Source organism: Sparus aurata, chromosome 19 (genome assembly GCF_900880675.1).
Source record: "Sparus aurata chromosome 19, fSpaAur1.1, whole genome shotgun sequence".
Taxonomy (NCBI): Eukaryota; Metazoa; Chordata; class Actinopteri; order Spariformes; family Sparidae; genus Sparus; species Sparus aurata.
In genome coordinates this window covers 30,334,297-30,357,859 of record NC_044205.1, presented here as the reverse complement: position 1 = coordinate 30,357,859, position 23,563 = coordinate 30,334,297, and the positions used below count along the sequence as shown (strand labels likewise).

Below are 23,563 nucleotides of genomic sequence, written 5' to 3'. Positions count from 1 at the left end.
TAACAACACAGCGAACTTCAGGAACGATGTTCTGAAGGTTCTGTTCAGTAAACTTTCAGCTTAAATGTGCGACTTAAAACACATTTCATCCTGAAGTTACACAGAAACTGAATACGGGTCTGAATATGGATCTGAAAACCAATATTCACTTCAGTGAGTTCTGGACCTGTTCAAGAACCAAGAACCCGGCCAGGTACCAGAGACAGACACAGGAAGTCTGCTCCGAACAGCTTTCCCAAGATGTCCAGACAGACAATAACACTCACTAATTATTAATGTGTTTCCTGTCAACACTCCACCCTTAAACACCTCCTCCACCTGGACCTGGACCTGGACCTGAACCTGGACCTGGACCTGGACCTGGACCTGGACCTGGACATGAACCTGGACCTGGACCTGGACCTGGACCTGGACCTGAACCTGGACCTGGACCTGGACCTGGACCTGGACCGTCTCTTGCCTTTTTATATTCATTGAGATATTCTGAAGTCAAAGTTCCTCTAAACGTCTGTTTGTGACGACATGACTGCAGATTATCACGTCGGACTGGATGTTTTTATGTTGAACGATTCCTAATAATTGTAAATATTTCTAAATAACTCTGAACGTTGATGCGACACCATCAGTGAGCGAGCAGCTTTCTGTCTGATACTCTACTGTGTAAACGATGCTGGATCCACAAAGAAATCACCACATGTAGATCTGCTCTCGGCCAGCAGGTGTCACCAGCTGCACTGTTTAACATGCGAAGTCTCTGAATGACAACTTGGAAAATTGGATCTGAAATTCACTCAGCACACGAGATAAATGTGGTCAGTCGAACTGGTTGTAAAGTGATTTTCTCTCATGTCTTCAGACTATTTAAACTCCTGATCAGTCTCAGAGAATTAAATCACAAATAAAGCCTCGGTTGCATTTTGGCGAGAGTTTCACTTTAAGTAAACGAAAACGATGTTGAAGAACCTTTGAGGTAAAATCAGAGATAAAATGTTCTGACAGACAAACTGAAAGTTCCTCCTGCTCTGAATGAAACGCTGAGGAACTTCTCACATCGTTCACGTCATCGTGCACATGAACAACAAACTCTGAAACAGAAACTACGACTTTAATGTTTCTACTACAACATGGCGTCCTGGTCAGCAGGCGAGCTGAACCCTGTAAACATCACAGACAAACTGTGGCTTCACAACTCGTTTCACATTAACAACACTTGAAGCTGAAACGCGGCGCAATAAAACATTTACACACATTTACACAGCGTGATGCTCAGTGTGATGCTGTGGAGGCTCAGTGTCGTCCTGACGATCACCGTCATTATCTTCAGGCTCAGTAACTCCACATCAGGACTGAAGCTGGACTCTCTGCTCACATCACTGTTCTGTCACTTGTATTTATATTTTCCATATTGTGACTTTCCTCACATTAACACAGCAACCTGACAGATTTCCATCAGGTTTGGCTCTTTTATTCACAGCAGGGGACGGATACAAAAACTTTCACATTTTCTTTTGAGTTTTCTGGAAATTTGGCACATTTGGATAAAAACTACAGAGGCAGAGTTTCTTAATCCAAATATCTGAACGGAGAGATTTAAGTTTGTTTTGTTTCTTCTCTGATACTTGAGTTGGACTTTAGTCCTGATCAGATATTAATCTCTTGTCCTGAAACACATTAAAGTATCAAGAACGTAGACGAGAACCGTCTCAAGAAACAAAGAAAAATCACCTCCCAAAAACTAAATATGAGGCGTGATGTTGAGACAGACTGTCTTCATCTGAGACGACTCCCTCAGCCTGAAACATCGGCTCCGTTTGTTCTCCTGAGATCGAATGAGAACCTGAGTAATAATCATCACTCAGCCTCCACAGGTCTCCACTAACAGCAGTGACAACAGGGACGAGCAGAAACACTTACAGAGTCGTGCAGTGACGGAAAGTTTGGCTCGTTCTCATCAAGTAAAAACTTTGTACACAATCCTGAAGTCTTCTTCAGGCTTCAAGTGGAGCGAGGGAAGAAAAGTGCGACTGAACTCTGTGATTTAACTGGTGACACCAACCTGAAACCTTCAGAACGAACACGTGCATCCACACTGTGAGCACTGATGTTCATCTGTACACACACAACTGGTCCAGTTTCATGATTTAACAGGATAAAGTGATTAAACAACCAGAATAAAGACATTTAAAGTTCATTTACACACACGTACTGAAGGCTTTATAACAGAGGTGAAGCTCGGAGCAGATTCAGTAACAACCAGAACTCGTCCAGTGGATCAACACAGCTGTGAAAACTATTACTGTGAGTTTACAGTAAATTCTCAGTAGTTCACTGTGATTATTCTACAGACGTGAAGATGAGCAACAGTCATATGTTGTGTTTGTAAAGAAGCCGACACACTTTTACTGTAAACATACAGTATACGGATGTAAATTTACATCATCACGTTGATTTTCACATTTCAGTTTTTTTTCTAGTTTACTCAACCATATTGCTTGTTAGCATGTTAGCATGTTAGCATGGTTGTATATCTGTAATGTTTGATTGCTTAGTGACTTTTTGATACTGTATCCTGATTACAGTGTTACCTTATTATGTACCATTTTAAAAAGCTCCAGAATGATGCTTGAATTCAAATTCACCAGTCGATTGTAATGTTCTATAAAATAATTACCCATCAGGCATTGCAAAAGATTAATGACAGTCATTTACTGTGAAAATACAGTATGTTGGTGTGAATTTACATCATTATACTGTAAATGATCATTTGTATTTTTTTCTGGTTTACCCAATGATGTAGCTTGTTAGCTTGTTAGCATGTTAGCATTGTTGTGAATCTACAATATTTGATTGCTCAGTTTTTGTTACTGTTTCCTGATTACAGTGTTACCTTGTTATGCACCATTTAAAACAAAATTCATAGTTCGGCTCCAGAATGTCGCTTAAATTCAAATTCACGACAGCCGACTGTAATATTCTATAAAATTACCCATCAGGCATTTCAAAAGCACACTGACAGTTCAGTGAGGAGCTGCTGTGTGTTCACAGTGTTCAGCTGCAGACGTATAAAATGTGTCTTCACAGGAGAAGTTTTAATTGTTAGCTGTATAAAAACCAACACTTACAAACGTCCTTCTATCTGATTTTCATCACATCATATTATAAACATTAATATGTCACCTCTAAATGTTAAACAGGTGTTCTGCTCTCAGTGGAGCTGCAGAGCCGTCACACCACCAGCAGGCGGCAGCACGGTGCTGCTGGTACCGGACAGTGCTGCTGGTACCGGGCGGTGCTGCTGGTACCGGACGGTGCTGCTGGTACCGGGCGGTGCTGCTGGTACCGGACGGTGCCGAGGATCCATCATGTGGACTTCAGACTACAGGACCAGCTTCAGAACCAGTCATGTGACATTTAGAAGGAAACATCTCCAGTTCTTCTTCTTTGGTGATTCAACTTCACTTCTGAACATTTTTTTGTGAATGTCTGTTTGTAAGTTTTAAATGTTTGAGTCCTGATTCTAATGTCAAGTTTTTAGTTTAGTTTAAAACATGAATGTAAATGTTGACGAGTTAAAGAAGAAGAAGAAGAAGAAGAAGAAGAAGAAGAAGAAGAAGAAAGAAGACGTGGAAGCTGTTTAACTTTAACTGTCTCAAAGTACTTTTACTCTGACTGTACTCAGCTGAAGTACCGCATCATGTTCTGTTCAGTCCACTGATGCACCAGAAACATGTTGTGATCCATGACAACAGGTCCGATGAAGGAAGAAGAGAATTAACATCAGAACTGAATGAAACTGACTAATTAATCACTTAAAGCCACAAAGAAGAGATCCAGTTAGAAGCTGAACACAGACGTGAGCTCAGTCTGGATCTGAGGGGCGGCGCTGCTTCTTACGGGTCGGCTGCCGTCCTGAGACGTCACCGCGGCCCGCTTGGAGGTGAGATGGGCCCGGACCCTGGCTGGAGGATGCACAGCTCCCAGATTATTTCATTTCAGCAGAAAACGTTAGTTGTCAAAAGAGAAAATATGAAATATCATAAAAAACACACTGGAGGGAATAAAGCAGAATGTTTGTTGTGCTGTCAGCTGCCCTCCAGTCCAGCAGGTGGCTCCATTACCCAAACACTGCTAACTGCGAACAGCTAACTGCTAACAGCTAACTGCTAACTGCTAACAGCTAACTAGAGCTCCTCCTGTTCGATTCTACACAGACTCGGTAATAGCGAGTTTACTGAGTCCATTCAGATTTTAATGTGTCACAATTTTCATCGGCCTCTTGGCGAGAAGTCAGCCGGTGATAGTAACCATAGTAACAGCACGAGAAGACACGCTCTGCTGGAACCAGCGCTCGGTCCAGTTAGTCAGCTGCGAAGCGACAGCTGGACTGAAGGCGTCCGGGACGATCTGACCCGGTCCACATGGTCCCGGGCCCGAGTGGAAGACAAACAGAAGACAGTGGAAAGATTAACCGTCCAGTGATCCCTCTGGTCAGCTGTTCGCCCTCCATCACAGCCTCTAACAATATAAAACAGCTGTTATTCCAGTGTGAGTCCAGTCCGGGTCTCCTCCTCCTCAGTAACTGCCTGAGTGCCGTTGAGCAGCTGTCAGTGTGCAGGTTGTGTTCCAGTGTAACAGAAGATGCTGCTCATTCAGCAGCGTAACAGTGCAAACAGCTGATGTAAATACCCTCAGCAGTCTGAATTAAAGTGGGTCACAGTTTGTTGTCGTGTCTAAAAGGTGCTGCTCTCTAGCGGATCGCCGCCTGCAGCGCGGCACCCAGGCCCAGGTACTCCAGGTTCTCCGCTGCAGGCAGGAACCGGCCGTTCCCCGTTAAAGCAGCTGTGTTAGTGGAGGAGGACGCGGCCTGCGGCAGGAAGTCCGTCTGGTAGTCCGGGTTGTCGAGGCTGTCGCTGTGGACCAGGGGGAGCGAGTTCTGGGTGGTGTTCAGGTACTCCGGTGCCTCAGGAACCCGGCTGAAGGCCTTCAGATCATCCAGCGGGGAGGGGAGCGAGGCGGCGCCCCAGCCCAGGCTCAGGTCCTCGTAGTTGGGATTCAAAACGTCCGACAGCCGGCTGCTGCGGCTGGTTTCACTCATGCTCTGGTTCATGTACTCTGAACGAGACGGACAGAAGAATCATCAGAGCACACGTTCACTTTCATGTACTTCATTTATGATTCTACTCTTACATTTTGGCCCAACTCTGCTGTATGAATAAACATTCTCATTTCTTTCTACATGACTGAATGTGTGTAGCGTACCGTGGACGGTGAAGTCGTCTTTATCCAGAGCGTTGTGTGTGGGATCAGTGATGTAGCGCAGAGCGATGCTGTTCTCTCTGACCGGACGACCGTTCTGACACAAAACACAGGAAATGATTTGTTTTTCCTTTAATGCACAAACATTGTTTTATCTTTAGCTTCACGACCACACAGAGACAACAAGTGGTCACAACATCCAGTGTGAAGGTTTCTATCGTATCGTTAGACGGGTTTGGTTACCGTGGCGCTGCATGGATGGTTGTCATGGTTACTCATTCCTTTGTACGGCAGCAGGTATTCGTCGGCGTCGACCACGTCCTCCATGTCACCTGAGCTCAGCAGGCGAGAGTAAAACCTGCTGTCTGTCGGACTGGGGAGGTCACCCTGAGACAGGACGGAGGTCAGGTGTCACTGTTACTGTTCAGACACACACACACACACACACACACACACACACACACTCGTACCTGTATGACCAGGTATCTGGACGGATCTCTGGCCATTTTTGAGAACTCTGATATCAGCTCCCTGAACTTGGGACGACTGGACGGGTCGATCATCCAACCTGGAGACAGACAGGAAGTCAACATCAGCACGTTCAGCTTTCAGCTCGACACGTGTCGCGTTGCGTCGTGTTGCGTCGCGTCGGCGCTCTCTTACATTTGACCATGATCATGTAGACGTCGATGGTGCAGATGGGAGGCTGGGGCAGCCGGTCTCCTCTCTCCAGCACCGAGGAGATCTCGCTGGCCGGGATGCCGTCGTACGGTTTGGATCCGAACGTCATCAGCTCCCACACCGTCACACCTGCAGAGCACAGAGAGCCACCCGCTAGAACCCAGTCCAGAACCAGACCAACAGAAGAGCTGTGTCCAAACGTTTAGTTACAGACGCAGAAATATCTAAATCTGAGTTCCTGACACGGAACAAAGTTTCCTGGTTGTTGCTGTTAGCGGGAAAATAAAGATACAGATGTTCCAGCTGTCGGTGTCGTCTTGACGTTGAGACACATTCATATGTCTGGACACAGAGAGCACAGGTGAGGCTGCAGGTGAGGCTGCAGGTGAGGCTGCAGGTGTGACTGCAGGTGTGACTGCAGGTGAGGCTGCAGGTGAGGCTGCAGGTGTGACTGCAGGTGAGGCTGCAGGTGAGGCTGCAGGTGAGGCTGCAGGTGAGGCTGCAGGTGAGACTGCAGGTGAGGCTGCAGGTGTGACTGCAGGTGAGGCTGCAGGTGTGACTGCAGGTGTGACTGCAGGTGTGACTGCAGGTGTGACTGCAGGTGAGGCTGCAGGTGAGGCTGCAGGTGAGACTGCAGGTGAGGCTGCAGGTGTGACTGCAGGTGAGGCTGCAGGTGTGACTGCAGGTGAGGCTGCAGGTGAGGCTGCAGGTGTGACTGCAGGTGTGACTGCAGGTGAGGCTGCAGGTGTGACTGCAGGTGAGGCTGCAGGTGAGGCTGCAGGTGAGGCTGCAGGTGAGGCTGCAGGTGAGGCTGCAGGTGTGACTGCAGGTGTGACTGCAGGTGAGACTGCAGGTGAGGCTGCAGGTGTGACTGCAGGTGAGGCTGCAGGTGAGGCTGCAGGTGAGACTGCAGGTGAGGCTGCAGGTGTGACTGCAGGTGAGGCTGCAGGTGTGACTGCAGGTGAGGCTGCAGGTGAGGCTGCAGGTGTGACTGCAGGTGTGACTGCAGGTGAGACTGCAGGTGAGGCTGCAGGTGTGACTGCAGGTGAGGCTGCAGGTGAGGCTGCAGGTGAGGCTGCAGGTGAGGCTGCAGGTGAGGCTGCAGGTGTGACTGCAGGTGTGACTGCAGGTGAGACTGCAGGTGAGGCTGCAGGTGTGACTGCAGGTGAGGCTGCAGGTGAGGCTGCAGGTGAGGCTGCAGGTGAGGCTGCAGGTGAGGCTGCAGGTGTGACTGCAGGTGAGGCTGCAGGTGTGACTGCAGGTGTGACTGCAGGTGAGGCTGCAGGTGTGACTGCAGGTGAGGCTGCAGGTGAGGCTGCAGGTGTGACTGCAGGTGAGGCTGCAGGTGAGGCTGCAGGTGTGACTGCAGGTGAGGCTGCAGGTGTGACTGCAGGTGTGACTGCAGGTGTGACTGCAGGTGAGGCTGCAGGTGTGACTGCAGGTGTGACTGCAGGTGTGACTGCAGGTGAGGCTGCAGGTGTGACTGCAGGTGTGACTGCAGGTGAGGCTGCAGGTGTGACTGCAGGTGAGGCTGCAGGTGTGACTGCAGGTGTGACTGCAGGTGTGACTGCAGGTGAGGCTGCAGGTGTGACTGCAGGTGTGACTGCAGGTGAGGCTGCAGGTGTGACTGCAGGTGAGGCTGCAGGTGTGACTGCAGGTGAGGCTGCAGGTGTAGTGTGACGTGGCTGCAGGTCGCAGGTGGACTCACCGTAGCTCCAGACGTCGCTCTGATGCGTGTACGTCCACTGGAGGATCGACTCCAACGCCATCCACTTAATAGGAACCTACAGAGAGCAGAGAGGGACAAACTTCATCCGACGTCTGGAGGTGATGAACGACACTATACGTGATTTTAAACATCAATTTATTGTCAGAAGCACGTAAAGATAATATTTTCATTTCTGAGCATGTTTAGCCTAGCGTAGCACAAAGACTGGAAGCGGGGGGAAACTGTTAGCACTGACCTTCCCTCCGTCAGCGTGGTACTCCTTCTCGTCAGCCGTCAGCAGCTTGGCCAGGCCGAAGTCGGTGATCTTCACGTGGTTCGGAGTTTTCACCAGGACGTTCCTCGCCGCCAGGTCTCGATGCACCAGGTGATGCTCCTCCAGGTAGTTCATGCCCTGGACACACACACACACACACACACACACACACACACACACACACACACACGTTCATAACTACATGTTTTTACAGAAGCAATAATTTTGTCATAAAGAGGAAAATGAGATAATGGAGCTCATTGTCAGACTGTTTGGGAAAATTACAGAAATGGTGGGACACTCCTCCCTGAATCTGACACTGAGAGGGTGTGTGTGTGTGTGTGTGTGTGTGTGTGTGTGTGTGTGTGTGTGTGTGTGTGTTTGAGGGTTTCTGCAGTTTAATGCTGCAGATCAACACAAAGGTTTTATTCTGAGCTCATGACCTTGTTGGAGTGATTTTCCCAGCACTTAAAAATCCAAATGAGACTTAAAACAGAGACTGGATAGATTAACTCTGCCTCACACACACACACACACACACACACACACACTCTGTTTCCTGCTGGGTTCAGGCTAATAGGCCTCAGCAGGCTTACAGTGAGCTGCAGGCAGAGCCGACGCCTCGGGCAGAGCAGGAGGGAGATTTTCTTCTGAGGCGAAAGTAAACTGAGACATGAGCTGCTGCTTTGTACGAGATCTACGACCGACACGGAGACAGATCTGCGGTCTGAGCTCACCTTGGCGATCTGGACGCACCAGTTGAGCAGCCACTGAGCTCCGATGTGGTCCTTGTGGTGGCGGACGTAGTCCAGCAGGCAACCGTACTGCATCAGCTGAGTCACCAGCTGGACCGACGACGTCAGGCAGATCCCCAGCAGACGACACACGTGAGGGTGCTCCACGCTCGCCATCACGTACGCCTCCTGCACACACACACAGACACACACACACACACACGCACACACACACACACACACACACACACACACACCTCGTGTCAAAACGTCCTGTAAAGTTGACAATGAAGGACGTCCCTGAAATAACTTCAAGACTGAATAATAAGACTGATAAACTGAATCATACATGACTTAATTTGTATCTATGTTGTTAAAATGTTGTTAAAGGAAGTTTTCAGATGTTCAGTCCTTCAGAAGTGGGCGTGTTTGTGATGGAGGAGGATGGAGAGGAGACAGAAGAGGAAGAAGAAGACTCACATCCAGGACTTCTTTGTTGGCTTTGGGTGACGTGGCCTCTCTGAGCACTTTGATGGCCACTGGGATCCTCACGTCCTCTCCCTCAGGGATCCACAGGCCCTGGAGACATTCACACACTCACTGTCAGTGACAACAGTAACTTGATGCTGACGTGTCTGAGCGTCGGACCCTACAGCTGCTCACCTTGTAGACGGTCCCGAAGGCTCCGGATCCGAGCACCCGGATCTTCTTGAACTCGGTCTCCTTCAGGATCCTCAGCAGCGCCTGGTTCGGAGCCTCGCCGCTCGGAGTCAGCGGCTCCACCAGCTGCAGAGAAAACTGTGTTAGATCCTGCAGCAGCATCACGTGCACACAGGACTGAGATGTGTGTGTGTGGAGGTTGTGTTTCTGTGCACGTTCCTCCCTCTCACCTCTCTCTCCTGCAGAATGCGTCGCAGCGTCCTCTTCCTCCTGATTCGCCGTCGCCGCAGCAACACAAAGACCACCAGCGCCACGATGACAGCGATCAGGAGCCCGCCCACCACGGCCACCGCCATCGAGGAGTGAGTGGCAGCGCTGTGAGGACGAACAGGACGTTTCATTCTCATTTCCAATTTCATTTTGTCATCATAGTGGTTCACTGAGGCTCTCTGCATTCATTCATTCAACACATCAACATGCTGAGAGACGATTCTCCTCAGCTGCTCTGGTTTCATAATGTATATCCTCATTTCTATTGACTCCCATCTTAATTTTGGGATGAACACACTAACGCTGGACGAACAGACACAAGACAGAACGTGAAGTGAAGTCAGTGGAGAGACATGAAGTGAAGAGGTGAGCTGGTTCTGTGATGTTCTCATGCATCAGCTTCAAAGAAACAGAGACCGGCTGCAGCTGAACTCATCAAAGTTTATTGAACTTTTTTGACATTAACAGGCGGTTTGTTTATTGAATGCCGCAAAAAACAAATAATTAATCAAATGAATATCATAAACTGTTCTAATGATGGCTTGAACTGCAGCCAGCTTCCATCCAAGATGTCTCCCATCAAGATGTCGCGGCTACAAAACATCTGTGGTTTGATTTCTTCACTCAGCTTGACGACGTGCAGGAAGATTGAACCTGTCGGTGTGCGATGTGTTTGGATCTGTCAGTATTTCTTCTTTGCATTTAAACCTAAATTACATCACACATTACAAAACCACAAGCTGAAGCTCAGATGTAAACTGTCATGTGATCAAACCAGACGTGCAACATGAACAACAAGCTGAAGCTGAAGTTTTACCTGCTGCATCCCGACAGTCCAGGACCGGAACACCTGCACACACACAAACACTCACATTCAGCTCAGTCACTTTTCTTTATCTGTTCAAATCAGAGACGTGACGGGTCAGAACCGGGTCTCACCCCTGGGTGCAGTTCTGGTGGCAGGACTGGCACTGGCCCGTCTTGTCGGCGTATTTCCAGATGAGCGTGTCTCCGTCTCCAGGAACGCCGTGTGGGCAGCGCGGCACGCAGTGAGGCCCGTCTTTATGATGGGCGCACTGGGAACACTGGTCTGGACCCTGCAGGGGAGACCAGGACACATCTGTCAATATTATATCTGATACCTGAAACTGATATTAAATATCTACAAAAACAAATTTTCAATATTTGTTTTTCAATTCAATTAAATTAAAAAACTGTATTAGTCCCGTGGAGCAGCTGCACACAGACACAAACCGTCAGAGAGAAAACAAAAGTCAAACAATCTAAAATAAGAAACTTGCTTTGTTAACACGAGGTGCAGAGTAACACTGAGGCCGGCTGTGTTCTGCACCAGGACACATACACTTCATGTGAGGGACAGAATCTGATCCTGCTCATGTAAAGTTCTGTACTGACCGGGCCGAGGCAGGTCGGGCTCCCCGTCTGCAGCAGACACTCCGGGTGACACTCCAGACAGCTGCTGCTCACCTCCACCTCTCTGGGCTCGCTGCACACACACACACACCCACACACACACACACACACACACACACACACACCAGCAGAGTTAATCACAATCACACATCAACCAGTCAAACACTTTGAAAAGTACAAAGTATAGAATTCGTCTTTCACGTTCAAACACGTTTGAAACAAAATGACGTCAAATGCAACAATATTTTCTTGTTGATCTGTTCTGAGCATGTGCAGCTCTCAACAGAGACGAGAGGAGGAGTCGCTGGTTTTCTTTCAGCAGGTTCATCCACGTTTAAAAAACTGATTTTGGTGTAAAAGTGATGAAGAAGAAGTCAGACTGAAGGAAGTGAAGGTGGATGAAGCTGCTGCAGAGACGACCAGTGAGACTGAACAGTCTGGTTCTGAATGTTTGGACCAGAGGATGATGAGTGAAGAGTCTCACCCCTGCAGCAGGTTACAGAGCGGCACACAGCGCCCTCTGCGGCTGAAATGTCGACAGGAGACACACATGTTGGGACCCGGACCCCAGCAGCCGTCACCTGTGCACTCTGCGTCACAGGTCCGGTTCTGTTGCTCTGTGTGAACGACACGAGAGGGATTTATTATTCCTTGACGTCACTCTGCAGATAAATGAGCCTGAACACATCCGGACACCCACCGCAGTCTTCAGGGGCGGCGTTGTTGCGTACGGTGATGACCTGGTCGTCGGATTTGAAGAGGCGGTGCCACCGGGCCGGTCCGGTGTAGCACAGCTGGGAGTTGTCCTTCAGCATCACCCGGCCGGCGCTCACCTCCTTCAGAGAGCGCAGGCCGAGCCAGCGCAGGCTCTTCACCCTTACCACCGCCAAACTGTGCTGACTGGAGACGAGAGACACAAACCGGGTCAGAACCTTTGTAAATGGACCTCTGAGCTCAGTCATCCAGGTCATGATAGTTCATTTTATTACACCCTAAAAAATGCTGGGTTATTTCATCAACCCAACTGCTGGGTTATGAAATGTGTAACCCATTTTGGGTCATTATATGGGTTTTGGGTTATTATTTGGGTTATTTTGTGCAACCCATGCATTGGGTTAAATACAGTTGGGTTATCTACAGTCTATGGTTAAAATCCATCAACCCAACAAATATTAGTTGACCCAGCACTTGGGATGTTTATGCTTTGAACGTCAACACGTCATCACGCCGACTTCTCCCGTCCTCCAGACCTCCACCACGAAGCACCGAGCGGCAACCCGACAGATCATCCTCGCCGCTGCGAGCCAAGTTGAGGGTTTGTGCACACGACATATCTAATTCACATTGTCCGTCTTGCGTTACGTATTTAAGTAGTATCTTTATATTGTCGTTATCATGGAAGCACACACGGATGCAGTTCATCTGTTTGGTTTTAGCCATAAACCAAATGAATTAGTGAAACATCCATGATGCCCGCGGGCTTTTGGTTCAACGGTCGTCGCTTCAGGTAAACCGCCAGCTGGCGCTGGGTGCGCGCGAGCTAAATAACAGGCTAGTTCATCGGTAGTTGCATTGCTAGAATACATGTAAGTTGGCAAAGCAACGACCGTTGAACTAGCCTGTTAGTTAGCTCGCGTGCACCCAGCGAATCGGCTCGAATCAAAACAGCCGGATAATTAGCCCGCTAGCTGCCGGCTGCCAGGCTAGCGAACCAGCGAGCTAGCTGGCTAACTCAATAAACATGACCAAAAGCCCGCGGGCATTATGGACGCTTCACTAATTCATTTGGTAAATGGCTAAAACCAAACAGATGAACTGCATCCGTGTGTGCTTCCATGATAACGACAATATAAAGATACTACTTTAATAAGTAACGCAAGACGGACAATGTGAAACCTTCAACTTGGCTCGCCGCGACGAGGATGATCTGTCGGGTTGCCGCTCGGTGCTTCGTGGTGGATGACGGGAGAAGTCGACGTGATGACGTGTGACGTGTTGACGTTCAAAGCATAAACGTCCCAAGTGCTGGGTCAACTTATGTTTGTTGGGTTGATGGAATTATTGTGCAAATTATACTTTATATAATATTCCACCCAAATGCTGATTCATAGACACTGCAATGGAATAAGTTAGTTACATTACAAACCTTCTACAATACATCCAATATTTGCACAATATCTAACCAATTCATATAGTAGAATTAACCCAGATTAGCAGTTAATTTGACCCAGCATTTGGGTAGAATATTTAACTCATCTGTTGGGTTAAAATAGACCAACCCATCTTGCTGGGTCAAATTAACTAATGCTGGGCCGGTGCTATAATGACCCAGCGGTTTGGTTATAAAACAGCCAAAATTGGGTTATTTTTAACCCAACTGTTTTTAGTGTGAACGATACAGAACTAACAGCTCTGCATTTGACTTTTAACCATGAACTCTCTTTGTTCTGCAGTCGTTCAGTTCATCTCCATGAAAAGTATTTTGTAACTTGGCCAAGAATAAAATGCATCGTGCAGAACAACCTGCAGGTTTAAATCTAAGAGTCCGTCAGAGAACGTAATGTTCTGAAGTGACTCACGATCGAGTTGTTCTCCCTCTGATGGTCTGCAGGTTCTCGAACACCGACAGAGAGGTCAGGTTCTCCGGCCACGACTGGATCAGCAGGAAACCTGCAGCAACGAGTCAAACATCAACACAAGCAGCTGAATATTCTGTGTAAAGAGAAGCAGCGAGGACCTCTGACCCACCTGTGATCTCCTTCACCGTCCTGAAGTACTCCAGTTTAGCCGGGTCCATGGGCGGGATTTTGTAGTGCGCGTCCCTGAAGAGCCAATGAAAAGAGAGCTTTAATGTTGACATCATAGAGCTCAGAACTGTTACTGCAGATCAGGAGAGTAAAGTTCATGTTTCAGCACTGAGGAAATATTCAGTCGTAAGTCATTTGACTCGTAGATGAAATGAGTGTAAAACCTCTCAGGCTGAATGATTCAGTGAGCGTGAGTGACGAGCGTCTCACCCGATGAAGCTGGTCTGGATGAGGGACACGTCCCCGTTGATCTTGGTGCAGTTCCTGAAGGATTCGATGTTGGAAGCGTTGATGGCCAGAGTGTTGATCAGAGTGCCGACCCCGACTCCGTCACAGGCTGCAGGAAGACAAAGACTCTGTCAGGTTGTCTGTCTGTCTGCTCTCTCTCTCTCTCTCTCTACCTGTCTGTCTGCAGCTCTCTCTACCTTTAGGACAGGGTCCCTCACAGGGTTTGCAGCGCTGGACTCCGTTGTCGTGCACCTCGAACGATCCGGCGCTGCAGGTGCGAACACACGACCCACCTGTCACCACATAGTTATCTACATCCAGACAACCAGAGAGCACAACCTTGTTAGTTTCTACCAAAAGATCAGAAAGAACTTAAAATATCTTTTCTATTATTTATTTTAAAAAGGATGAACATTGTTTTTATCTTCATATCACATCACATCCTTCTTCCTCACACTGTGTCCTTCAGCTCTACGCTGTAGCCTGATGAGAACCTCTGCAGCATCACACTCCAGATTCACCTGTGCTGCTCAGCTAACACACCTGTAGTCTCCCCAGTAAACACACGCTGCTCGTCTCAGCTTATACTCCATGTTCAACATATCCATCAGACAGCTGAGTGCAGAACAGGTTGCTGTGTTTACTGGGAGAGTACAGCTGTCAGTCTGCTGTGTCACCACCAGCACAGCGCTGACAGCAGGACTGGTTACTGTGTCGACTGCACACATGAATCAGACTTCTCACAGCTGATGAGGAGAAACGTTGAAGTTTTCCTTCGACTTTTTTCTGTTCAGCTCTTTCATAATTTGGCTGCAATATCCACTGCAGCCTGTAGGGGGCACTAACAGGACTTGATGATGTCATATTTGACTGTACATTTTTAGAACTATAAGTGAGTTGATCTTAATAACATCGTACATGGGCAGGCCTTGACGCAGGTCGCCCCGAATGCAAACTTGGCTTTGGGGTTGTTGACCTCCTGGTGGGTCTTCTGGTCGTAGATGGTGGGTCGAGGACACGCGTCTTTACAGGTTCCATCATCGTTGAACTGCCTGCAGGCCTGGAGAGGAAGCAGACAGGAAGAGACAGAGTGTCTTCATTTATACCAAGTAAAGACGTATTAATAAGCCACAGACTAAATGTAAGATTGGTGAGACACTTGATCTAAAGTCTCATTCCCAGCTTGTCACACTGACCCGGGCTGGTAGAACGGGCCGACCCAAAGCAATGACAAGTTGAGATTGAGTAAAAGTGTCATTGCTCATTTCAGACCGACGCAGGTTTCATTTTCAATCTCAGCATCCACGTTGTGTATACAGTAAACAGTGACAGCACCACGGACCAATAAGAACCCAGACTGAAGTCACAGGTGCAGTCTGTCCTTATATAGTCGTATAGTGTGCGTATCTGATGTGCACCTGCCTGAACGTGAGACTTTACTTGAGATGTCTTTATCTTCTTGGTTTGCTTGACGTAAGACCGGCCTTTGCTAGCAGTTGGACTTACGTACGCTCTAACGACTGATAAATAAGTCTTTAAGTGATCTCCGTCTCAGGTATTTGTCACTATGACTAACAGAGTCTAAGAGGCGACACTGACCAGGCAGTCGGTGGCTCGAGGTCCGGTGCAGCCTGCAGCACAGTGCTCATTGCAGCAGTCGATGGGTTTTGGACCTCGACACCTGCCGCTGCACTGCTCGGCACACTGCAGCTTGGTGACTGCAGAGACACAGAGAGACGTTGTGTTACATGAAGTGCAGCTCATCACAACAACATGAGCCTGGAGGAGAGGTGGTACAGAATAATCTAAATGCTTGAAAGGAAACATCAGGTAAAGTGTGTGTTTACATCTCTGGCAGTGTTTCGGTCCTGGAGCCCAACACGACCCGTTCACACACCCCGGGTCACACTTCTGACCTGGAAACACACACACATTAATACTCAGTTAAACTCTGCTGAGCACAAACTAAACTTCACAGGTAAAAGTCGTCATTTGTCCACGTACAGTTCCGTGTGAAGTTGTCGGTCTTGAAAAGCATGATGGGATTGCTGGTTCTGTCCAGAATGTCCCACCACTGGATCGTCTCGACGTAACACAGCAGAGGATTGTAGGTCATCTTCACCCCTCCCTTCAGGATCTCTGTGATGATGGAGACACGTCATGAATAATAAAGCTCGTGGAGTTTATGAAGGTCCAAGAATTTAAAGATAATTTGAAAATAATTCTGAATTAAAATGTCAACGATGACTCGAGCCTTGTTCAGTTGTCTTCGTACATTATCACAAATGTTTCCAACAATGTTCGAACAGATAAATCCATTTTATAATCCCAAAAGTTCAGAAGTAATCTCTGAGCTGTGCTCCTGTCAGTAAACAGCTCCGGGTCAGAACAGAACCTGATGTGACTCCAGGTGTTTACTCCTCCAGGAGGTCTGGATCTGCACCGGCTCACCAACAGCAAGTGAATAATAAACAAAATGATGGCTGTGCTGGTTGTTCCTGCACATTCACCAGCATTTAAATGAACACTTTTTGTCGTCAACAGGCGGTTTGTTTATTGAATGCCGCAAAAAATAAATATTTAATCAAATGAATATCATAAACTGTTCTAATGATGGCTTGAACTGCAGCCAGCTTCCATCCAAGATGTCTCTCATCAAGATGTCGCGGCTACAAAACATCTGTGGTTTGATTTCTTCACTCAGCTTGACGACGTGCAGGAAGATTGAACCTGTCGGTGTGCGATGTGTTTGGATCTGTCAGTATTTCTTCTTTGCATTTAAACCTAAATTACATCACACATTACAAAACCACAAGTTTCGAAACAGACTCATCTTCTCAGACTTTAAGTCCAGTTAATGCTTCTGGCTTCACTCTGACAGCTTTCAGGATTCATCGACAGTAAAGAAATCTACGTCATCAGACAAAGTTGGCGTGGGTGCGGTCTATTTCCTGCTGCCAGGGCACAATCTGGTGTTGACAGAAGGTTTTAAAATGGTGAGCTGACTCCGCCCGCTGGGCTCGCTGCCAGCGCGATGAGTGAGGCAACATCAGCGACACTCAGCAGCTTTTAAAACCAAGCAGAGCGGAAAACAATGAGCCGTAAATAGTGTGATTAAAAATAACCAAGGAACAAACTGAAGCATCGCAGCCGATCTTCTGGTCAACGAAGAATTCAAAAGTCATTAATGCATCAAGTCCAGTGTTGTAAGATCAGGGTTTAATAAGTGTGTGTGTGTGCGTGTGTGTGTGTGTGTGTGTGTGTGTGTGTGTGTGTGTGTGTGTGTGTGTGTGTGGTGTGTGTGTGTGTGTGTGTGTGTGTGTGTGTGTACCGTTCAGACTGCTGAGCTGCAGCTGTCTCAGTCCGCTGGTGTAGTTGACCGTTGGAGACGAGTGGTTCCTGTTGTAGTTGGACATCACCAGCAGAGCGAACTGACCCTCGTACAGGTTCTGACCTCGGATCAGCTTCAGATTGTCCAATGGGATGGTGGCGACCTCGTTCATGGCGATCAGAACATAGCCGCCGACTTCCTGGATGGACTTTAAGAGAAGAAGACGGCGTCAGTATTCGTTTTATGTTTAACTTCCTCCACAGTTTCAGTTCAGAAGCAGCCGCTGGGTTTATTTTGGGAACATCAACGATTTATTGGTTCAGATTTAATTAATTAGACATATTTAAACCCACAGAGTGAATTAAATTAGTTTCACAACTTCCAGATTTCATTGGAAGACATAAATTAGATGGCAGTGGTTGAGGCAGACAGCCGCCCCCCATCGGGTCCGGTTCTGCCCAGAGGTTTCTGTCTGTTATAAGAAGGGTTCTCGCTTGTTTCTAGGGATCATTTACCAGGACTTCTCCAGGACTTTTCCAGGACTTTTTCAGAGACAATCTAGCTGGTACAGTCAGGGAGTGTGTCAATACACTAATATGTTCCTTAATCAATCAATTTACAGCCCCAGTGTCTTCTTGTCTTGTGAATCACAGTGTATTATCCACAGCTGCCTGAACACCAGGAAGCAAGGGCTGCTGGGAGTTTAGTTTCCGTCAAGAGCAACAGCAGATGCACAAAAGAAGAAATAAGATGGTTTTTAAAATCAAGGAATCTGGTTTATGGTCATGAGAAGGTTTAACAGAACTCAACATAATGATTTCAATTATGTGATTCTCAAGTTTTCTTCATTAGCGCCGACCTGATGAAAATCAGGTGCAGACGTTTGAGAACCGATTTAAGAAACGATTAACGTGTGTTTCGACAGGAAGAAAGATCGATCAGTGTCAGGAGATAAACAGTGATGTCACCAGCGGACCCACCTGCAGGAAGGACAGGTCCTGGTGCTCCAGGCTGTAGGTGATCTCCAGGTTCTCCAGGACCACGGAGCAGTTGGAGTACATCCTCACCAAGTTCTCATAGTGGTTCTCACGACTCCCCAACAACGTCAGCTGGTTACTCATCCCCTGACACACTGACACACACACACACACACACACACACACACACACATATACACACATACACACACACACACACACACACACACACACACAGTTCAGTTATGCTATGTTCTTCATTTGTTCTGAGAGGATCATTAATCTTCTACTAAAATGAGCCGTCACGACGTCGGAAAGCTTCCAGTCCAGTTTCGAGGACGTTAAACCAGCAACAAGATTCTTTTAACGTCTTGTGACAGTTTCATACGGACGCCTCTGCAGTTATTACAGTTCCTCTGGACGTACGTCACTTTATCTGGTTGGATAAAATCATAAAATTAAACTTTTCTTTATGTTAAGTTCTGAGGAGCGAAGGTGCTGTCTAGCCTGGTGGCGCCATCGTTGTCCTTTAACCACAGGGGGCGCCAGAGACAACAGACGATGACAGAATCTGGTCGCAGCTTTAACATGTTACGTTGGTAAATTTGTGGCTGTGAGGAAGCGTCGCTCTGAGAGAGACAGGTGTTTATAAGTTTGTTGCTGCAGCTGATGTACAGATTCAATTGTTGAGTTCGTGTTGGACAACACCCTGATTTCCATCACTGATTCAGTTCAGACTTTGTTTTGAGTCATCGGTTATGATCTGAAACCTGAGTCGTCAGTAGAAGGAGAGTATTGTTGAAAACATCTGCTGTCACTTAGAACCTGTTTCTTTCTTTCGGTCTGAAGAAATGATCCGACTTTCTCTAGAACTTCAACAGGAAGTCTCTCGTATCAGGTGAGATAGTTTCTCTGGTGACAAAATAAAAGCTTCCTGTCTTCTTCTAATCCTTTAAAATCTTTGATGGGCATCCTGTTTGTGTGACTTCTATCTGATTTCACTGTTCTGAGCACTCTGAGCCGTTTGTGCTGGTATCATCATGTAGAGTACTTTGTAATCTCAGGACTCAAGAACTTAGTTACATTTTGAGGTACTTGTACTTTACCTTCCTGCTACTTTACACTTCCACAACACCAAGTTTTATAGACAAATATTGTACTTTTAACTCCACTACATGTATTTGATTACTTTGCTTACTAGTTACTTTGCAGATTACATGTTGCATTTTGACATTAATTGATTTTATCTGCAACTGGTTCCATAAAAACAGACTCAAACCATCACAATTTATACATTTGGATTACTTTAACTTGTACTTTTGATACTTTATTACATTTAATATCGGATATTTTAAGCCTTGTACTCGAGTACAGTATATTTACACACCATATCTTTACTTTTATTCAAGTACATATGATTAAAAAGTGATTGATCCATTAAATTGTATTTTGACATTATTATAATTAAAGTAGATTGGTGCTGCTGACTCTGACCCGTCTCGGATCAGCACTGGTTTCGTGGTATCATGCAGTCAGGTGGTGTTCAGGTCGAACAGGAAACAGGTGGCTATGTGAAGCAAAGTGTTTAAAGTTAACTCGTCAAGTGTGACAACATTCAGGTGTGTCAGCTGCTGGACACATCTTCCACGTCAGTAATCTTTTAGAAGGAATGAAACCCGACTGGTTCCGTCAGTACCAGAGAAACTCAGCAGGTTCTGGAGGAAGTTACAGGACGTGAGTGACGAGATACAGAGAGCGTGAGTCCGATAGGAGGAGAAGAGGACTCGTGACAGGAGCATCAGTTCAGAAACGGATCAGGACTTTGGTCTGAACTTGTTTCTCTGGCTGCATTCCTATTGGCCGGCTCCCCGCTGTGATGTCACAAAGACAACACAGCTGCAGCCCAAACTGATCCCTGCCCCTCTCCGATTGGCCTGTGGCTCACTTTGGGGAGCAGCCCATTGATCAGAGTGTCAGGGGGGAGCGCACACACATACACACACACACACACACACACACTACACACACTACACACTCACACACACATACACACACACACACACACACACACACACACACACTGAAGCATTTCATCACACTGTCAGTCTGTTTTCAGATTCAAATATAAAACGCCATTATCTCTCTCTCTGGCCTCGTCCCTCTCACTTCTCTATTCCTTCCTTCCTTCCCTCCTTCCTTCCCTCCTTCCTCCCTCTCTCCTCTCCTGTCTCCTGGCTCATCCATCCTCCCACGACATCTTCATTCTCTACTTCCTCTGAGCCTCTTCACCCGGTGCAGATGTTTCACTCCACTGACAATGAACACAAATCAGCTGAAACAAGAAGGAGATCAACATGTGCTGCCAGGAGTGGAAACCTTTTCCTCAAACAGTCTCTCCTCACATGAGCAGAACCTGCCTTAGAAACATCATGTTTTAAGTTCCCTTCAGTACCACAGTGATCCAGTGACAGCTGTCTGAACATCCACAGGTTCACTGCTAACAGGAAGTGCCAACAGCTGATTCTGCAAATATTTAATAGCGTTAATAAGTATGTTTCTCTGTTTAAATCAAGACTCAGCTGCTTCAGTTGTTCAGCAGAATGCTGCAACTCTGTTTTACTGTGAAGCTCCAGAACTGTTCTGTGGACCACGACACTTCACTGACTTTATATCATCAGGAGGAGGAGAGGAGGACTTTATATCATCAGGAGGAGGAGAGGAGGACTTTATATCATCAGGAGGAGGAGAGGACTGAGGTTACAGTAGCCCTTTCTAGATAGAAAAGGCGGCACATTTGCTCCAAGGTAAGGACGGCAATGTGCCGGCCTGTCTTTCTAAAAGGGAGGCGTAATATTCCTCCTTTTCCAAAAGCCGCCTCTGAGGTAAACATGTGACGTGACGTGAAGCTCGAAGTTGGGCTGTGAACAGTGACATAGAATTTGTCTTCAAAATAAGAGCTTTACATTGCACCCCATTGGAGTTTAGAAATGGGTTCTTAGCGGGGGGCTTTTAATTTGAAAGTAGCGACCGTTCCTAGCTTGCTGCTACAACATCAAGCTAACACAACCAAACAGCTACAGAGATCGAGGAGACGCTGCATCTCCTGGATCTCAGCGGCTGTCCAGTTGTTCATCTTAATGTCCGTGGATGAAGTGATGGACTGACTGCTGTGATCAGCTGTTTCCTGGTTTTAAAACTCCCCGGCTGTGGGTCGCACAACAGTGCAGGTCATCCACACCTCCGCCCACCTCACGCAGAGGCCGGCACATTGACGCCTCGTTTTTAGATAGCAGGCGAGGTGGAAATAAGTGTTCCCTCCGAGGCGGCAAATCAGCGGACCACAACAGACCCCCAATTTGCCGCCCTCTATCTAAAACGGCGGACCGAGCCACCAAAAGGACGGACAAATTGGCGGCTTGGTGCTCTGACTAAAAACGGCCATTGTTGGGTGAACTTCTCCTTTAAAGTAAAGTCTTATATAACAGTAACTGGAGTTCACATGAACACTACAAAGAATGAAGTTAAATCACTGATAGTGATCACACACACACCTACACACACACACACATAATGTGGTGTTTGTTCAGGAGCAGGTTTGATCTGACGATGACGTCCTCGGCTGATGTACGGCACACTGCACATGGAAACTGCCTTCTCTGTGTGTGTGTGTGTGTGTGTGTGTGTGTGTGTGTGTGTGTGTGTGTGTGTGTGTGTGTGTGGGTGTGTGTGTGTGTGTGTGTGTGTGGTGTGTGTGTGTGTGTGTGTGTGTGTGTGTGTGAGAGAGTGTGTGTGTGTGTGTGTGTGTCCTCTCCAGGTCAAAGTTGCAGCAGAAGTGATTTTGCAGCCTCCCGCCGGACGGCAGACATGTTTGTTGAGACAAGCGGCTTCGCTCCACTCCGGCAGCTGGATCAGAACCTCCTCCGGTAAAGATCAGCTGTAGTTTCTGTCTCAGATCAACCTGAGGTGGACGGCTGCCTGGTAACTGCAGCTCAAACCTGAACCTGCACGTCAGCGATCCTCACCTCCACCTGCCTGTTACAGCCCAGACACACAAACCACACGTGAATCAGGACGAGAACAGACGACCAACAAGAAGGAACTGGATCAAATCCTCCACAGTCCCCGTGTTCCTGCTGACTCAGCTGGAGAGAACAGAGACAGTGTGTGTGTGTGTGTGTGTGTGTGTGTGTGTAGGTGTGTGTCTTCCAGCTCTCTCTCGCTTCACATTAAAGGAACAGTTCAACATTTTATCTGTCAGAGCAGGTACAGTGTAACCACGTGGTTAGCTTAGCGTAGCACAAAGACTGTCAGTCAGTCACTGATGGGTTCGGTTCTGTCCACAGCAGAGTCGGGAAAGAGGTCAAACCTGGCAACCCACAGGACCAGAAGTTAACTCAGACATTCTTATGGGTTTAGTTTGTTGAATTATTGGATGTTATTATTTAAAAAAATATATTTTAAACCCAACAAAGTAGCATGAAAGCCAAATGTATTAACTTAAAGGCTCTGAACTTATAAATCAACATGAATATTCAGGGATGTCTGATCTGATCTTTAACTGTGTGGTGAATCAAACTTAACATCATTAATCTTTAACATTAATCTCTTCTTCACCGAGCACTTTACAACAAACAGCTTTTTAAACTGCTGCTAAAAACAAAATCTACTGTTCCACGACACAAGACACGACATGAACTTTAGGAAATACTAAAATAATCTTGTTTCTGTCTGTGGATCAGCACCAGAACCACCCGGAGTCGAGCAACCTAATCATAAAACATCTGAAAAACATCGTCGGCGGAGAGAAAACAGAACGAGTTGCGTCAGAAGGTTCCTGACTGGAAGTGTGTTATCTGTTTTTGGGAATTGACCTTTAGTCAAGGTTTGACAAATATGTGCTGCCCACACACACACACGCAGTTTTTCGTGGTGTGTTCAGGGACAGGAGGTTGAGATGAGTCACCTGATTACACCTGAGAGGACGACAGGAGCAGCTCTCACCTGAACGAGAGGCTGTAACACCGTCGTCCTCCATCGCTCCCACATTTAATCTACTTCAACACGTCACACGAAGGAAAAATGTAGAAAGAAGTGAAAACAGAATAAAACTGCATGTTAAACTTCTGAGTCTCAAACACAGAAACAAGCTGCAGGACTCAGGATGTGATCCGTCAGCTCTCCGCCCTCGATTCTTCTTCTGAAT

General features: G+C 47.1%; 1 protein-coding gene across 2 annotated transcripts in view; it reads right to left on the bottom strand.

Annotated features, from left to right (window-relative positions):
• Nucleotides 1-1,086: 1,086 nt before the first annotated feature.
• The window catches only part of LOC115569876 (melanoma receptor tyrosine-protein kinase-like), a 34,442-nt gene continuing 11,965 nt past the window's right edge, over nucleotides 1,087-23,563 (bottom strand). The window contains exons 2-27 of one of the 2 annotated variants that reach the window (XM_030398076.1): nucleotides 18,364-18,515; nucleotides 17,384-17,591; nucleotides 16,057-16,191; nucleotides 15,900-15,968; nucleotides 15,652-15,770; nucleotides 14,971-15,112; nucleotides 14,250-14,363; nucleotides 14,035-14,161; nucleotides 13,766-13,839; nucleotides 13,597-13,687; nucleotides 11,718-11,917; nucleotides 11,502-11,634; nucleotides 11,000-11,090; nucleotides 10,523-10,680; nucleotides 10,401-10,433; nucleotides 9,544-9,688; nucleotides 9,317-9,439; nucleotides 9,134-9,232; nucleotides 8,657-8,842; nucleotides 7,902-8,057; nucleotides 7,646-7,721; nucleotides 5,920-6,066; nucleotides 5,727-5,824; nucleotides 5,500-5,643; nucleotides 5,260-5,353; nucleotides 1,087-5,112 (exon numbers count right to left, since the gene is read on the bottom strand). In XM_030398076.1, coding sequence (XP_030253936.1) covers nucleotides 4,748-5,112; nucleotides 5,260-5,353; nucleotides 5,500-5,643; nucleotides 5,727-5,824; nucleotides 5,920-6,066; nucleotides 7,646-7,721; nucleotides 7,902-8,057; nucleotides 8,657-8,842; nucleotides 9,134-9,232; nucleotides 9,317-9,439; nucleotides 9,544-9,688; nucleotides 10,401-10,433; nucleotides 10,523-10,680; nucleotides 11,000-11,090; nucleotides 11,502-11,634; nucleotides 11,718-11,917; nucleotides 13,597-13,687; nucleotides 13,766-13,839; nucleotides 14,035-14,161; nucleotides 14,250-14,363; nucleotides 14,971-15,112; nucleotides 15,652-15,770; nucleotides 15,900-15,968; nucleotides 16,057-16,191; nucleotides 17,384-17,591; nucleotides 18,364-18,515 — 3,479 coding nt within the window. In that variant the 3' untranslated portion in view covers nucleotides 1,087-4,747. Of the gene's footprint in view, nucleotides 5,113-5,259; nucleotides 5,354-5,499; nucleotides 5,644-5,726; nucleotides 5,825-5,919; nucleotides 6,067-7,645; nucleotides 7,722-7,901; nucleotides 8,058-8,656; nucleotides 8,843-9,133; nucleotides 9,233-9,316; nucleotides 9,440-9,543; nucleotides 9,689-10,400; nucleotides 10,434-10,522; nucleotides 10,681-10,999; nucleotides 11,091-11,501; nucleotides 11,635-11,717; nucleotides 11,918-13,596; nucleotides 13,688-13,765; nucleotides 13,840-14,034; nucleotides 14,162-14,249; nucleotides 14,364-14,970; nucleotides 15,113-15,651; nucleotides 15,969-16,056; nucleotides 16,192-17,383; nucleotides 17,592-18,363; nucleotides 18,516-23,563 lie in introns of both variants that reach the window. The other variant, XM_030398075.1, reaches the window with a different exon arrangement.